This window comes from Homarus americanus, unplaced genomic scaffold (genome assembly GCF_018991925.1).
Source record: "Homarus americanus isolate GMGI-L3 unplaced genomic scaffold, GMGI_Hamer_2.0 scaffold54146, whole genome shotgun sequence".
Taxonomy (NCBI): Eukaryota; Metazoa; Arthropoda; class Malacostraca; order Decapoda; family Nephropidae; genus Homarus; species Homarus americanus.
Genome location: NW_024716712.1, coordinates 17,688 through 35,173, shown reverse-complemented (window position 1 = coordinate 35,173; position 17,486 = coordinate 17,688). Strand labels below are relative to the sequence as shown.

At 59.4% G+C, this 17,486-nt stretch overlaps 1 protein-coding gene across 1 annotated transcript; it reads right to left on the bottom strand.

Annotated features, from left to right (window-relative positions):
- Positions 1 to 15,529: 15,529 nt before the first annotated feature.
- Positions 15,530 to 16,126, bottom strand: LOC121858493 (mucin-7-like). Its single transcript, XM_042354927.1, has one exon. The coding sequence runs from the start codon at positions 16,124 to 16,126 to the stop codon at positions 15,530 to 15,532; it is 597 nt and encodes a 198-aa protein (XP_042210861.1).
- Between the last annotated feature and the right edge of the window lie 1,360 nt (positions 16,127 to 17,486).

Sequence of the window (17,486 nt, the reverse complement as noted above, 5' to 3'; positions counted from 1 at the left end):
CTGGTTGATTTGTGGCCCCTTGACTTGGGTTGAGAGGGGTTACATTTGACCTGGCTAATGTGAGGTCAGGTCTGGACTTTTCTGGGCTGTAGGTTATTGTGTATATTGGGGAGAGAGTGGGCAGGTGCCTTACATGTTTGTTTGGGCCGTGACATGGGAAGGAGCCTGGCTGATTTATAACCCTGGTCAGTTGCCAGAGTTACCCTACACTTGACCTCCCTAATGTCGGGGTTAAGTCTGGACTGTTTTGAGATGTGTTGTGAGTTCGACAACCCATCACTACAGAAACTTTGGGGTGGATGGTAGCGTTGGGGTGGATGGTGCATTGGTGGTGATGGTAACGCTGGGGTGATGGTAGCGCTGGGGTGGATGGTAGCGCTGGGGTGGATGGCAGCATTGGTGGGTGGATGGTAGTGTTGGGGGTGTGATGGTGTTGGGGGTGATGGTAACGTTGGGGTGGATGGTAGCGTTGGGGTGATGGCAGCGATTGGTGATGGATGGAGTGTGGAGTGGATGGCAACGTTGGTGGATGGTAACGTTGGTGTGGATGGTGACCCGGGTGATGGGTAGCGTTGGGGTGATGGTAGCGTTGGGGTGGATGGCAGCGTTGGGGGTGATGGTAGCATTGGGGTGGATGGCAGTGTTGGGGTGGATGGCAGGCTGGTGGATGGTAACGTTGAGGTGATGGTAGCGTTGGTGGATGGCACCATTGGTGATGGATGGTAGTGTTGGAGTGGATGGTAACGTTGGGGTGGATGGTAACGTTCGGGTGGATGGTTGCTGTTGGGGTGGATGGTTGCGTTGGGTGGATGATATGTTGGGGTGGATGGAAGTTGGGGTGATGGTAGCGTTGGGGTGGATGGCAGCATTGATGATGGATGGTAGTGTTGGGGTGGATGGTAACGTTGGGGTGATGGTAGCGTTGGGTGGATGGTAGCGTTGGTGGTGATGGTAGTGCTGGAGTGGATGGCAACGTTGGGGTGGATGGTAACGTTCGGGTGTGGATGGGTAGCGTTGGGGTGGATGGTAGCGTTGGGGTATGGCAGCGTTGGGGTGGATGGTGGCATTGGTGGTGATGGCAGTGTTGGGGGTGATGGCAACGTTGGGGTGGATGGTAGCGTTGGGGTGGATGGTAGCATTGATGATGGATGGTAGTGTTGGGGTGATGGTAACGTTGGGGTGGATGGTAGCGTTGGGGTGGATGGCAAATGCTGGGGTGATGGCAACGCTGGGGGTGATGGTGTTGGGGTGATGGTGGCAACGTTGGGGTGCATGGTAGCGTTGGTGGGTGGATTGCAGTGCTGGGGTGATGGTAACGTTGGGGTGATGGCAGCATTGGTGGTGATGGCAGTGTTGGGGGTGATGGCAACGTTGGGTGATGGCAGCATTGGTGGTGATGGTAGTGTTGGGGTGCATGGCAACGTTGGGGTGGATTGTGTGCTGGGGTGATGGTAGTGTTGGGGTGGATGGTAAGCGTTGGGGTGGATAGCGTTGGGGGTGGATGGTAGCGTTGGGGGTGGATGGTACATTGGTGGTGGATGGTAGTGTTGGGGGTGATGGTAGAACTGGTGGTGATTGCAGTGTTGGTGTGGATGGTAACGTTGGGTGGATGGTAGCGTTGGGGTGATGGCAGAATTGGTGGTGGATGGTAGTGTTGGGGTGGATGGCAACGTTGGGGTGATGGTAGCGTTGGGGTGGATGGTAGCATTGGTGGGTGATGGTAGCGTTGGGTGATGCAGAATTGGTGGTGATGGCAGGCAGTGGATGGCAACGTTGGGTGATGGTAGCGTTGGGGTGATGGCAACGTTGGGGTGATGGGGGTGCATTGGTGGGGATGGCAGTGTTGGGGGTGGATGAACGTTGGGGTGATGGTAACGCTGGGGGTGATTGTGGCACTGGGGGTGGATGGTAGTAGCTGTGGATGGTAACGTTGGGGTGGATGGTAACGTTCGGGTGATGGTTGCGTTGGGGTGGATGGTTGCGTTGGGGTGGATGATAGCGTTGGTGGATGGTAGTTGGGGTGGATGGTAGCGTTGGGGTGGATGGCAGCATTGATGATGGATGGCAGTGCTGGGGTGGATGGTAACGTTGGTGTGGATGGTAGCGTTGGGGTGGATGGCAGCGTTGGTGGTGGATGGTAGCGCTGGGGTGATGGCAACGCTGGTGGGATGGTAACGTTCGTGGATGGTAGCGTTGGGGTGGATGGCAGCGTTGGGTGGATGGTATGGGGGTGGATGGTAGCATTGGTGGTGGATGGTAGTGTTGGGGGTGGATGGCAACGTTGGGGTGATGGTAGCGTTGGTGGATGGTAGCATTGATGATGGATGGTAGTGCTGGGGGTGATGGTAACGTTGGGGTGGATGGTAGCGTTGGGGGTGGATGGTAACGTTGGGGTGGATGGTAACGTTGGGGTGGATGGTAGCGTTGGTGGATGGTAACGTTGGGGTGCATGGTATGGTGTGGATTGTAGTGTTGGGGTGGATGGTAACGTTGGGGTGGATGGTAGCATTGGTGGTGATGCAGGGGTGGGGTGGATGGTAACGTTGGGGTGATGGCAGCATTGGTGGTGGATGGTAGTGTGGGGTATGGCAACGTTGGGGTGGATTGCAGTGTTGGGGTGATGGTAGTGTTGGGGTGGATGGCAACGTTGGGTGATGGTAGCGTTGGGGTGGATGGTAGCGTTGGGGTGGATGGTAGCATTGGTGGATGGTGTTGGGGTGATGGCAGAATTGGTGGTGGATGGTGCTGGTGTGGATGGTAACGTTGGGGTGATGGTAGCATGGGGTGGATGGTAGAATTGGTGGATGGTAGTGTTGGGGTGGATGGTAACGTTGGGGTGATGGCGTTGGGGTGAGGTGGTAGCATTGGTGGATGGCAGCGTTGGGGTGGGATGGTAGAATTGGTGGTGGATGGTAGTGCTGGGGTGGATGGTAACGTTGGGGTGATGGTAGCGTTGGGGTGGATGGTAACGTTGGGGTGGATGGGGCATTGGTGGGGGGATGGTAGTGTTGGGGTGGATGGTAACGTTGGGGTGGATGGCAACGTTGGGGTGATTGCAGCATTGGTGGTGATGGCAGTGTTGGGGTGGATGGTAACGTTGGGTGGATGGTAGCGTTGGGTGGATGGCAGCATTGGTGGTGATGGCAACGTTGGGGTGATGGTAGCGTTGGGTGATGGTAGCGGTTGGGGTGATGGTACCATTGGTGGATGTTAGTGTTGGGGTGGATGGCAACATTGGGGTGGATGGTCGCTGGGGTGGATGGTAGCGTTAGGTGGGATGGCAGCATTGGTGATGGATGGGTGTTGGAGTGATGGCAACGTTGGGGTGGATGGTAACGTTGGGGCATGGTAGCGCTCGGGTGGATGGTAGCTAGTGGATGGTATGTTGGGGTGGATGGTGCAGCATTGGTGAATGGTAGTGTTGGGGTGATGGCAACGTTGGGGTGGATGATAGCGTTGGGGTAGATGGTAGCCTTTGGGGTGGATGGTAGCATTGGTGATGGATGGTAGTGTTGGGGTGGATGGCAACGTTGGGTGGATGGTAGCGTTGGAGGATGGAGTTAGGGTGGATGGTAGCGTTGGGTGGATGGCAACGTTAGGAGGATGATAACGTTGGGGTGGATGGTAGCGCTGGGGGTGATGTAGCATTGGCGGTGATGGCAGCGTTGGGGTGATGGCAGCATTGGTGGTGGATGGTAGTGTTGGGGTGATGGTAACGCTGGGGTGATGGTAACGTTGGGGTGGATGGTACATTGGTGGTGGATGGTAAAGCTGGTGGTGATGCAACGTTGGGGGTGATGGTAGCTGGTGGATGGTAGCATTGGTGGTGATGGTAACGTTGGGGTGATGGCAGCGTTGGGGAGGATGGCAGCATTGGTGGTGGATGGCAGTGTTGGGGTGATGGGTAGCTGCGGTGGATGGTAACGTTGGGGTGGATGGTAATGTTGATGGATGGTAACGTTGGGGTGGATGGTAGCGTTGGGAGTGATGGCATGCCTGCTGATGGCAGTGTTGGGGTAGATGGTAGTGTTGGGGTAGATGGTAGTGTTGGGGTGGATGGTAATGTTGGGGTGGATGGTAATGTTGGGGTGGATGGTAATGTTGGGGTGGATGGTAATGTTGGGATGGATGGTAATGTTGGGATGGATGGTAACGTTGGGGTGGATGGTAATGTTGGGGGTGCATGGTGTAGTGATGGGTTGTCAGACCACAGCTTACATCGCAAGGAAAGCCAGACTTGACCCGACATTAGGGAGGTCAAGTGTAAGGGTATCCCCCGCGGGCGCTCAAGGGTGTTACAAATCAACTAGCTCCCCTTCCCATGTCACACGGCCAACAAACATGTAAGAAGGCACCAGCCGACTCTCTCCCAATATACACAATATCCTACACCGCAGAGGAGGGCCAGTCTTGACCCGACATTAGGGGGGTCAAGTGTAGGGTAACTCTCACGGCTGACCAAAGGTTATAAATCAGCCAGGCTCCCCTCCCATGTCACACATGTAAGGGGGCACCGGCCGGCTCTCTCCCAATATACACACGGCCCCACCTGATGACTTCTCCAGAAGATACAACTTATAGTCTCTGAAAAAGTCCAGACCTGACCTCACATTGGCCAGGTCAAATGTAAGGAGACCCTTCACCGCGCCCCCCTCCCCGACCAGCTCAACCTGACGGCTCGCCGCCCAATATATAGGACGTCCTAGTCCTCCCCAAAAGAGTGTCAGAGAGATTCTGCGCGGGTGAGGTTTCTCAGAGAGAGACAGAGGGAGAGTGTGCCCTGTGAGGAAGACGACCAGTTACCACGCCGAGTCCTGCCTAGAGTAGTCAGGGCCGGAGGCAAGCGCCTCCGGGCGCCCAGTCGCCTCCCGTCAGGACCGAGACTTCCGGCGCCCAGCGCCAAGCAGTCTCCCATAGAGACAACTCCAGGACTGCACCTGCCAGGCCTCCCTAGGTCACGCGAGTTTGCCACAGAGCTTCATGATGAGTTACTTACGTGAAGTGTATTCATTTCCATGTTCGTGACCGAGAATCAGTGTTCAGTAACGTAATATGTATTGTCCTAGTAACGTAAAATATACGTCCTAGTCAATGCCAGAACGGATGCAAACGCTGGGGCGTGATGGCAATGCTGGGGGTGGATGCAGCGTTCGCAGATGGCAGCGCTGGGGCAGATGGCAACGGGGGTTGATGTTGTGGGTGGATGGTCGTGTTGGGGTGGATGGCAACATTGGGTGGCGGCACATTGGGTGAATGGCAGTGTTGGGGTGGATGGTAGTGCTGGTGTGATGCAGCGCTGGGGTGATGGCAGCACTGGTGGTGGATGGCAGCATTGGTGGTGATGCAGTGCTGGGGGTGGATGGCAGTGCTGGGGTGATGGCAGCGTTGGGGTGTGGATGGAAGCGCCAGGGGTGATGGCAGCACTGGCGGTGAACGTTATGCTGGGGCAGATGGCAACGCTGGAGTGGGATGGCAGCATTGGCCGTGAACGTTAACGCTGCGGTGATAGCACGCCTGGGTGATGGCAGCTGAGGCAAATGGCATGCTGGGGGTGATGGCAGTGCTGGAAAGGATGGCAATGCTGGGGTGGATGGAAATGTTGGGGTGGATGGCAGCGCCAGTGATGGCGTTGGGGTGATGGCAGCATTGGTGGTGATGCAGTGTTGGGGGTGGATGGCAGTGTTGGGGTGATGGCAATGTTGGGGTGGATGGCAAATAATGGTGACGGCAGTGCTGGGGTGTGATAGCAGCTGCTGGGTGACGTAACGTTGCGGTGGATGGCAGCATTGGGGTGATGGCAGCATTGGTGGGATGGCAGTGTTGGGGGGATGCAGTGCTGGGGGGATGGCAGTGCTGGGGCGGATGAGCAATGCGGGGATTAACGCTGGGGTGGATGTGCGTAGGGGGATGGCAGTGTCAGTGATGGCAGCATCAGTGGACGGCAGCATTGGCAGGACGCAGTGTCAGGCGGATGCAGTGCTGGGTGGATGGCAGCTGGGGGTGATGGCAGCATTGGTGGTGATGGCAACGCTGGGGTGACGGCAGCGTCGGTGATGGCAGCATTGGTGGTGATGGCAGTTTGGGGTGATGGCAGCATTGGTGGTGGATGGCAGCATTGGTGGTGATGGCAGTGTTGGGGGTGATGGTAATGCCTGGGGTGATGGCAACAATGGGGGTGGATGGCAGCATTGGCGGTGAATGGCAGGGGTTGGGGTGGATGGCAGTGTTGGGGTGGATGGCAGCGTTGGGGTGATGGGAAGACGGTGGTGATGGCAGCGCTGGGGTGGATGGCAGCACTGGCGGTGAATGGTAAGTGCTGGGTGGATGGTTATGCTGGGGTGGGACAATGCTGGGGGTGATGGCAGCGTTCGGGTGGATGCAGCACTGGTGGTGATGAGTGCTGGGGTGGATGGCAGTGTTGGGGTGATGGCAATGTTGGGGTGGAGGGCAACATTCTGCGGTGATGGCAGTGCTGGTGTGGATGCTGCTGGGGTGATGGCAGAATTGGCGGTGAATGTTAGCGTTGTAAGAGATGGCAGCATCGTGGGGATGGCAGCATTACCGTGAATGTTAATGCTGTGGGGGTGATAGCAACGTTTGGGTGGACGGTAGCGTTGGGGCAAATGGTGCAGCGTTGGGGTGGATGGTAGTGCTGGAACGATGGAGTGCTGGGGGTGATGGCAATGTTGGGGTGATGGTAGCGTTGGGGTGATGGAAGCGTTGGGGTGATGGTGTACTGGTGGTGATGGCAGTGTTGGGGTGATGGTAGTGTTGGGGTGATGGCAATGTTGGGGTGGATGGCAACATTGTGGTGGATGGTAGCGTTGGGGGTGTGATAGTAGCGTTGGGGTGATGGCAACGTTGCTGCAGTGATGCAGCGTTGGGGTGGATGGTCTGCTGGGGTGGATGGTAATGGTGCGGATGGTCAGGGGTGATGGCAGTGTTGGGGTGATGGATGGCACAAGCTGGGGTGAACGGCAGCGTTGGGGTGGATGGCAGCACTGGTGGTGATGGCAACGTTGGGGTGGATGGCAGCGTTGGGGTGGATGCAGCATTGCGGTGATGCAGGTTGGTGATGGCAACTGGGGGCTGATAGCAACGCTGGGGTGACGGTGCGTTGGCGTGATGGCAGTGCTGGGGTGATGGCAGCACGGGGTGATGGCAGCATTGGTGGTGGATGCGCTGGGGTGGATGGCAGTGCTGGGGTGGATGGCAGCGTTGGGGTGATGGCAGTATTGGTGGTGGACGGCAACGCTGGGGGGGATGGTAGCTCCGGGTGATGGCAGCATTGGTAGGATGCAGTGTTGGGGTGGATGGTTGGGGGGATGGCAATGTTGGGTGGATGGCAACATTTTGGTGATGCAGGTTGGTGATGGTAAAGCGTTGGGGTGGATGGCTGAATTGGCGGTGCATGGTAGTGTTGGGGTGGATGGCAACGTTGGGGTGGATGGCATCGCTGGGGTGATGGCAGCATTGGTGGTGATGGCAACGTTGGGGTGGATGGCAGTTGGGGGTGGATGGCAGCGTTGGGGTGGATGGCATTGTTGGTGAAATGGCAGTGCTGGGTGATGGCAGCGCTGGACTGTGGCAGCACTGGTGATGGCAGTGCTGGGGGTGATGGCAACGGCTGGGGTGATGGTTGCGTCTGGGGTGATGGCAGCATTGCGGTGATGGCAACGTTGGGGTGGATGGCAGCGTTGTGCGGGATGGCAGCATTGGTGGGTGATGGCAATGTTGGGGTGGAGGGTGTTGGGGTGATGCAGGTTGGGGTGATAGCAGCCAGGCGGATGCAGGACAGCACTGGTGGATGGCAGTGCTGGGTGGATGGCGCTGGGGTGGGATGGGTATTGGTGGCGGGATGGCAACGTTGGGGTGGATGGCAACGTTGGGGTGGATGGCAGCATTGCAGGATGGCAGTGTTGGGTGATTGCAGGCTGGGGTGGATGGTAGTGTTGGTGGATGCAACGCTACGGTGGATGGGACAGCATTGGGGTGATGGCAGCACTGGCGGGATGGCAAGTCGGAGGCTGGCATCGCCAGGTGATGGCAACACTGGGGGGATGGCAGCGCTGGTGCAGAATGGGTGTTGGGGTGATGGTGTTGGGATGGATGGCAGCATTGGGGTGATGGCAGCATTGGCGGTGATTTTATGCTGGGGTGATGGCAGTGTTAGGTGGATGGCAATGTTGGGGTGGGATGGCAACATTGCAGGATGGCAGTGTTGGGGGTGATGGCATGCTGGGGGTGGATGGTCGTGCTGGGGGGTGATGGCAGCATTGGTGGTGATGGTAGTGCTGGGGTGGATGGTAATGTTGGGTGATGGCAACGTTGGGGCGGTGCTGGGGTGATGGAAGTGCTGGGTGGATGGTAGCGTTGGGGTGGATGGCAACGCTGGGGTGAGGCAGCATTGCGTGATGGCAACGTTGGGGGTGATGGGCAGTGCTGGGGGTGGATGCAGTGGCATGCTGGGGTGGATGCAGCATTGCTGGTGAATGGCAGTGTTGTGTGGGATGGTAGCGCCGGGATCGATGGCAGCACTGGTGACGGCAGTGCTGGGGTGACGGCAGCAACGTGGGGGCGGGATGGCGGTGTGACGGCAGCACTGGCGGGTGATGGCAACGTCAGCGGCTGGCAGCGTTGGGGTGAATGCAGCACTGCGGTGACGGCAATGCTGGGGGTGAGGCAGTGCTGGGGGTGACGGTCAGTGACAGGCGCTGGGGGTGATGAGCAGCACTGGCGGGATGGCAGTGCTGGGTGATGGCAGCGCTGGGGTGGATGGCAGTATTGGTGGTGATGGCAAAGTGGGATGGCAACGCTGGGGTGATGCAGCACTGGTGGTGATGGCAGTGTTGGGGGTGATGGCACTGGTGGTGATGCAGTGCTGGGGTGACGTTAATGCTGGGTGACGGCAATGCCACGGTGATGGCAGCACTGGGGTGATGGCAGTACTGGCGGTGATGGCAGTGTTGTGCTGGTAATGTTTGGGTGACGGCAAATCAGTGATGGCAAACGGTGAATGGCAGTGCTGGGTGATGGCAGTGCTGGGACGGATGGCAGCATCAGTGATGGCAGCACTGGCGGTGATTTTAGTGCTGGGGGTGATGGCAGCGTTAGGCGTGATGGTAACGTTGGGTGGATGGCAACACTGGGTGGTGATGCAGTGCTGGGGGTGATGGCAGCGTTGGGGTGATGGTCGTGTTGGGGTGACGGTAGCATTGGTGGCGGATGGTTGTGTTGGGGAGGATGGTAATGTTGGGGTGGATGGTACGTTGGGGTGGGATGGCAGCGTTGGTGAATGGTAGTGCTGGGGTGGATGGTGCTGGGACGATGGCAGCATTGGGGCGGATGGCAGCATTGGTGGTGATGGTAGTGTGGGGTGATGGTAGTGTTAGGGTGATGGTAATGTTGGGGTGGATGGCAACATTGGTGGGTGATGGCAGTGTGGGTGATGGCAGCGTTGGGGTGATGGTCGTGCTGGGGTGGATGGCAGTACTGGGGGGATGGTTGTGCTGGGGGTGGATGGTAGTGTCAGGGTGATGGCAACGCTGGGGTGGATGGCAAAGCTGGGGTGACGGAAGTGTTGGGGGTGACGGCGTTGTGCGTGGATGGCATCGTCTGGGGTGACGGCAGCACTGGTGGATGGCAACGCTGGGGTGGATGGCAGCGCTGGGGGTGATGGTAGCGCTGGGGCGGATGGCAGCATTGTTGGTGAACGGTAGTGCTGGGGTGGATGGCAGCGCTGGCTGGATGGCAGCATTGGTGGTGGATGGTAGTGCTGGGGTGGGATGGCAACGTTGGGTGGGTGATGGTTGCGTTGGGGTGATGGTAGGGTTGGGGTGATGGCAGCATTGGTGGATGGCAATGTTGGGGTGAGGGCAGTGTTGGGGTGGATGGCAAGGTTGGGGTGATGGTAGCGTTGGGGTGATGGCAGCATTGGTGGTGATGGTAGTGCTGGTGGATGGTGAAGCGTTGGGTGGATGGCAGCATTGGTGGGTGATGGCAAATGCGGGATGGCAATGAAGTGATGGCAGCATTGCGGTGATGGCAGTGCTGGGTGATGTGCGGCACTGGTGGTGATGGCAGTGCTGGGTGGTTAGTGTTGGGTGACGGCAATGCCACGGTGATGGCAGCATCGGTGTGACGGCAGCACTGGATGATGCAGCGTTGGGAGGCTGGCAATGCTGGGTGATGGCAACATCAGGGGTGATGGCAGCTGGCGCGAAATGCGTTGGGGCGGATGGCAGTGCTGGGACGGATGGCAGCATTGGGGTGATGCAGCAATGGTGCGGATTTTAGTGTCTGGGCGGGATGGCAGTGTTAGGTGGGGATGGTGACGTTGGGGTGGATGGCAACACGGTGGGTGATGGCAGTGTTGTGGGATGGAAAGCGCTGGGGTGATGGTCGTGTTGGGTGATGGCAGCATTGGCGGTGATGGTTGTGTTGGGGTGGACAGGGGTTGGGTGGGATGGCAACGCTGGGGTGGATGGCAAAGGGTGGATGGAAGTGCTGGGGGGTGGATGGTGGAAGCGCTGGGGTGTGATGCAACGTTGGTGCTGGATGGCAGCATTGGTGGTGGGATGATGTTGCTGGGGTGGATGGCAGCGTTGGGGCAGATGGCAACGTTGGGGTGTGATGGCAGCATTGGTGGTGATGGTAGCGCGAGATGGCAACGCTGGGGTGATGGCAGCGTCAGTGATGGCACACTGGGGTGATGGGTAAAGCTGGGTGAATGGAGAACGGCGGTGATGGTAACCGGGGTGATGGCAGCATTGGGGGTGATAGGCAGCATTGGTGATGCAGTGTTGGGGTGATGGCAGTGCTGGGGTGATGGCAGCATTGGCAGGATGGTAGTTGCTTGGGGTGATGGCAGCTGCTGGGGTGGATGGCAGTGCTGGGGTGATGGCAGCGTTGGGGGTGGATGGCAACATTGGGGTGTGGCGGTAGCATAGGTGGCAATGGTAGTGCTGGGGTGGATGGCAGTGCTGGTGTGATGCAGCGCTGGGGTGATGGCAGCATTGGTGGTGATGGCAGCATCAGTGGTGATGCCAGTGCTGGGGGTGATGGCAGTGTCAGGCGGATGGCAGTGGTTGTGATGTAGCGCGCGGTGGACGGCATCATGGCGAACGTTGCGTTGGGGCGTGATGGCAGTGTCAGTGACGGCAACGTCAGTGACGGCAACGTTTGGGCGGATGGCAGCGCTGGGGCAGATGTGGAAGCGTTGGGGGTGGATGTAGAAAGGGGGAATGGATGGCACGTTGGGGACGGCAATGTTGGGGTGGATGGCAGTGCTGGGGTGATGGCAACGCTGGGGGTGATGCAGGCGTCAGAGTGATGGCAGCACTGGTGGTGAATGGCAACGTTGGGGTGGATGGCAGTATCTGGTGAATGTTAGTGTTGGGCAGATGGCAGCGTTGGGTGATGGCAGCACGACGGTTGGGTGGGGATGGTATGCTGGTGTAAATGGTAAAGCAAGCTGGGGTGGATGGTGCAGTGTTGAACGGATGGCAATGCTGGGGTGATGGCAATGTTGGGGTGATGGCAGTGCTGGGGGGATGGCAACGCTGGAGGGGATGGCAGCGCTGGGGGTGATGGCAGCACTGGCGGTGATGGCAACGTCGGTGAGGCAGCATTGGTGATGGCAGTGCTGGGGCTGATGGCAACGTTGGGGTGGATGGCAGCACTGGTGGTGATGGTGCAGTGTTGGGTGGATGGCAGTGCTGGGGTGGATGGCAGTGCTGGGGTGATGGCAATGTTGGGGTGGATGGCACGTTGTGATGGCAGCATTGGTGGCGTGATGGCAGTGTTGGGGGTGATGGCAGAGCTGGGGTGGATGCAAATTTGGGGTGATGGCAGCATTGGGCCGATGGCAGCATTGGTGGTGGATGGTTACGTTGGTGTGGCGGCAGCGTTGGGATGGATGGCAGCGTTTGGGTGATGTTAGCATTGGTGGCAGATGGCGTTGGCGTGTGGACGGCAACGCTGGGGTGATGGCAGCACTTGACGGGATGGCAGCATTGGTGCAGGATGCAGTGCTGGCGCGGATGGCACGTTTGGGTGATGGTACCGCCAGAGGATGGCAGCATTGGTGGTGGATGGCAGTGCTGGGGGTGGATGGCATTGGGGCGGATGGCAACGCTGGGGTGGATGGCAGCGTTGGGGCGGATGGCAGCACTGGCGGTGATGGCAGCGCTGGGGGTGATGGCAGCACTGGCGGTAATCGGCAGTGCTGGGGGGATGGAGTGCTGGGGTGATGGCACTTTGGGGGTGATGGCAGCGTTCGGGTGATGGCAGCATTGGTGGTGATGGCAGTGTTGGGGTGGATGGCATTGCTGGGGGTGGATGGCAACGCTGGGGTGGGATGGTCGCTGGGGTGATGGCAGCACTGGTGATGACGAAGGGCGATGGCAGTGCCAGTGGATGGCAGCGCTGGAGTGACGGTCGCAGTGTGATGGCAGCACTGGTGGTGGTGATGGTTGTGTTGGGTGTGATGGCAGTGTTGGGGTGATGGCAACGTTGGGGGGATGGCAAAGCTGGGGTGATGGAAGTGTTGGGGTGATGGCAGCGTTGGGGTGGATGGCATGCTGGGCCGGGATGGCAGCATTGGTGGTGATGATGTTGCTGGGGTGATGGCAGCGTTGGGGCAGATTGCAACGTTGGGGTGATGACACTGGTGAATGGCAACGTTGCGGACAGCGTTGTGTGATGGCAGCAAACTGGCGGTGAACGTTAGGGGTGCAGACGCAGCGTCGGTGGATGGCAGCATCATGCGAACGTTAATGTTGGGGCGGATGGCAACGCTCTGGGGTGACGGCAGCGCTGGGCGACGGCACGCTTGGGGGTGATGGTGCAGTGCTGGAACGGGATGGCAATGTTGCGGATGGCAATGTTGGTGATGGTAGTGGTTGGGGGTGATGGCAACGTTGGGTGGATGGCAACGCTGGGGGTGATGGCAGCACTGGTGGTGATAGCAACGCTGGGGTGGGATGGCAGCTGGGGGTGATGGCAGCATTGGTGGTGATGGCAGGTTGGGGTGATGGCAACGTGAGGTGATGGCAGCACTGGTGGTGAGGCAGTGCTGGGGTGATGGCAGTGCTGGGTGGATGACAGTGCTGGTGATGGTAAATGTTGGGGTGATGGCAGCGTTGGGGTGATGGCAGCATTGGCGGGATGGTAGTGCTGGGGTGATGCAGTGCTGGGGTGATGGGTAACGGGGGTGATGGTAAAGGCTAATGGGGATGGCAGCATTGGTGATGGTTGCAAGCTGGGGTGCAATGGAAGCGCGGGCGGACGGTGCAGCAGCGTTTGGGTGATGTTGGCATTGGTGAGATGGCAGTGTTGGTGTGATGGCAACGCTGGGGTGATGGCAGCACTGACTGGATGGCAGCACTGGCGGTGACGGCAGTGCTGGCGGATGGCAACGTTTGGGTGATGGCACCGTTGGGAGGATGGGCGGCAGCATGGGGCAGTGTTGGGGTGATGGCATTGTTGGGGTGGATGGCAACGTTGGGGTGATGGCAGCGTTGTGCGGGATGGCAGCATTGGTGGTGATGGCAGCGTTGGGGTGGATGGCAGCACTGGGGTGAATGGCAGTGCTGGGGGTGAGGTTAGTGCTGGGGTGGATGGTAACTTTGGGGTGATGCAGCGACTGTGGGATGGCAGCATTGCAGGATGGCAGTGCTGGGGTGATGGCATTGCTGGGGTGATGTGCAACGCTGGGTGACGGTTGTGGGTGATGGCAGCACTGGTGAGTGACGGTTGTGCTGGGGCGGGATGCAGCAGCTGGGGGGTGACGGTAGCGTTGAAGTGGTCGCTGGGGTGATGGCAGCATTGGTGCAGGATGGTTGTGCTGGGGGTGACGCAGTGTTGGGGTGATGGCAACGTTGGGGTGATGGTGCTGGGGTGATGGAAGTGTTGGGGTGATGGTAGCGTTGGGTGGGATGACAACGTTGGCCGGGATGGCAGCATTGGTGGTGGATGATGTTGGGGTGGATGCAGCGCTGGGGCAGATTGCAACGTCGGGGGATGATACTGGGGATGAGACAGATGGGCGAAGGTTGGGGTGGATGGCAACATTGGGCGGTGATGGCAGCATTGGGGTGATGGCAGCATTGCAGAGATGGCAACAATGGGGTGGATGGCAGTTAACTGGTGGTGATGGCAGCACTGGGGTGATGGCAGCATTGCGGTGATGCAGTGTTGGGGCAGATGGCAATGCTGGATGGCAACGTTGTGTGGTGGCAGCATTGGTGGTGATGCAGCATTGGTGGTGGATGGCAGTGTTGGGGTGATGGTAGCGCTGGGGTGATGGCAGCGTTGGGACGGGACGGCAGCACGGCGGTAAAGGCAGTGCTGGGGTGATGGCAGTGTTGTGACGGCAACGTTGGGGTGACGCAAGCGTTGGGGTGGATGGGCAAACATCGGTGACGGCAGTGTTTGGGTGACGGCAGCGATGGGGTGGATGGCAGCGTTGGGGTGATGGCAGCACTGGCGGTGAAGCAGTGCTGGGGTGTGATGGCAGTGTTGGGGGGATGGCAACGTTGGGGTGAGGCAACATTCGTGACGGCAATGCTGGGGTGGGATGCAGCGTTGGGGTGATGGCAGAAATTGCGGCATGGCAGTGCGGGTGGATGGCAAACCTTGGGGTGATGGCAGCGCTGGACTGGATGGCAGCATTGGTGGTGACGGTAGTGCTTGGGCGGATGGCAACGCTGGGTGACGGTCGTTGGGGTGAATGGACAATTGCGGTGAACGGCAACGCCAGTGGTTGCAGCGCCAGTGGCTGGCAGCGCTGGGGATGGCAGCACTGGCGGTGATGGCAATGTTGGGGTGGAGGCAGTGCTGGGGTGATGGCAAGGTTGGGTGATAGCAGCGTGCTGTGATGCAGACAGCACTGGCGGTGATGGCAGCTGCTGGGTGACGGCAGCACTGGGGTGGATGGCAGCATTGGTTGTGACGGCAACGCCGGGGTGGATGGCAACGTCGGGTGATGGCAGCACTGGCGGTGATGCAGCGTTGGGGTGACAGCGTACAATGGCGGGACGGCAGTGCTGGGGGTGATGTTAGTGTTGGTGATGGCAGCCACGGTGACGGCAGCATGGGTGATGGCAGCACTGGTGGTGATGCAGTGTTGGGGTGGTTGGCAATGCTGGGGTGATGGCAACATTGGGGTGATGGCAGCACTGGTGGTGAACGGAGTGCTGGGGGTGATGGTAGTGCTGGGACGGACAGCATCGGGTGATGGCAGCACTGGTGGTGATTTGCGTTTGCGGATGGTGTTGGGGTGTGATGGCAACGCTGGGGTGATGGCAATGTTGGGGTGATGGCAACATCGTGGTGATGGCAGTGCTGGGGTGACGGCAGCGTCAGCGGGATGGTCGTTGGGGGGGATTGCAGTACTGGTGGATGGTTGCGTTGGGGTGATGGCAGTGCTGGGGTGATGGCAGCGCTGGGGTGATGGGTAACGCTGGTGCTGGATGCATTGGCGGTGGGATGATGCTGGGGTGATGGCGTTGGGGCAGACTGGGTAACGTCAGGGTGTGATGGCAACATTGGCGTGGATGGCAGATGCAGTGGGATGGGTAGAAGCCAGGGCAGATGGCAACGTTGGGGTGATGGCAGCAAGCTGGGGTGGATGGCAGCATTGGTGGTGGACGGTAACTGCTGGGGTGATGGCAGCGCTGGGGGGTGATGAGCAGCATTGTGGTGGATGGCAGTGTTGGGGTGATGGCAGTGCTGGGGTGATGGCAGCATTGGCGGTGATGCTGGAAGCTGGGGGGTGGATGGTAAAGGGTGGGATGGTAACGCTGTGGGTGATGGCAGCGCTGGGGTGACGCAGCACTGGCGGTGACGGCAGTGCTGGGGCAGTGCTGGTGACGGCAATGTCAGTGACGGCAAATGTCTGGGTGGCAGCACTGGCGGTGATGGTCACGTTGGGGGCGTGGCGGCAGTGCTGGAGTGATGCAGCACTGGCGTGGAGGATGGCAGTGCTGGGGTGGATGGTGATGTCAGGTGATAACGTGCTGGGGTGGATGGCAGCGTTGGGGCGGATGGCAGCACTGGTGGTGAATGGCAGTGTTGGGGTGATGGCGCGGTTGGGGTGATGGCAGCGCTGGGGTGATGGCAGCATTGCGGTGGATGGCAGCACTGGTGGTGATGCAGCAGTGTTGGGGTGGATGGTAGTGTTGGGGTGGATGGCAGCGTTGGGGGTGGATGCATTGACGGTGAATGTAGTGCTGGGGGCAGATGGTGAAGCGTTGGGGTGATGGCAGCACTGGTCGCAACGTTAACGCTGGGGTGATGGCAACGTTGGGTGACGGCAGCGTCAGCAACGCCAGGTGGATGGCAGTGCTGGAACGGACGGCAATGTCAGGGCGGATGGCAATGCCAGTGATGCGTCAGTGACGGCGCTGGGGCGGACGGCAGCACTGCGGGGTGACGGCAGTGCTGGGGCGGATGGCAGCGTTGGGGGTGATGGCAATGTTGGAGTGATGGCAACATCAGGCGGATGCAGTGCTGGGGTGATAGCAGCAGCGCTGGGGGTGACGGCAACGCTGGGCGGCGGATGGCAGCACTGTGCGGTGATGGCAGCATTGGGGTGATGGCAGTGTTGGGGGTGATGGCAGTGCTGGGTGATGGCAACATGGTGACAGCACGCTGGGGTGATGGCAGTGCTGGGGGTGATGGCAGTGTTGGGTGGATGGCAGTGGTGCGGATGCAGCATTGGGGCGGATGGCAGCATTGGTGGTGACGGTGAGGAAGACGGTGCTGGGTGATGCAGCGTTGGGGTGATGCAGTATTGGGGTGGATGGCAACGTTGGGGTGGGGATGGCAGCGTTGGTGGTGATGCAGTTTGGGGTGATGGCAGCACTGCGGGATGGCAGCATTGGTGGTGATGGCAGCGTCAGTGATGGTAACGTTCTGTGACGGGCATGCTAAGTGATGGCACTGGTGCGATGGTGAAAAGCTGGGGTGATGGTAGCAGTTGGGGCGGATGATGGCAGCGTTGGGGGTGGATGGGTAGCACTGGGGTGGATGGCAGCGCTGGGGTGATGGCAGTACTGGCGGTGAATGGTAGTGCTGGGGGTGATGGTTAGTGCTGGGTGGATGGCAATGTTGGGGCGGATGCAGCAGCGGCTCGCGGATGGCAGCATTGGTGGTGGGATGGCAGTGTTGGGGTGGATGGCAGTGCTGGGGGTGGATGGCAATGTTGGGGTGATGGCAACACGGTGGGATGGCAGTGTTGGTGTGTGATGGCAGCCGGTGGACGGCAGAAATTGGCGGGTGAATGTTATGCTGGGGCAGATGGCAGCCTGGTGGGGATGGCAGCATTGGCCGTGATGGTTAACGTTGGGGTGATGGCAACGCTGGGGTGACGGTAGCGCTGGGGGAACGGCAGCGCTGGGGGGGATGGCAGTGCTGGAACGGACGGCAAAGCAGTGGATGGCAATGGTTGGGGGTGATGGCAGCGTTGGGGTGACGGTGGAAGG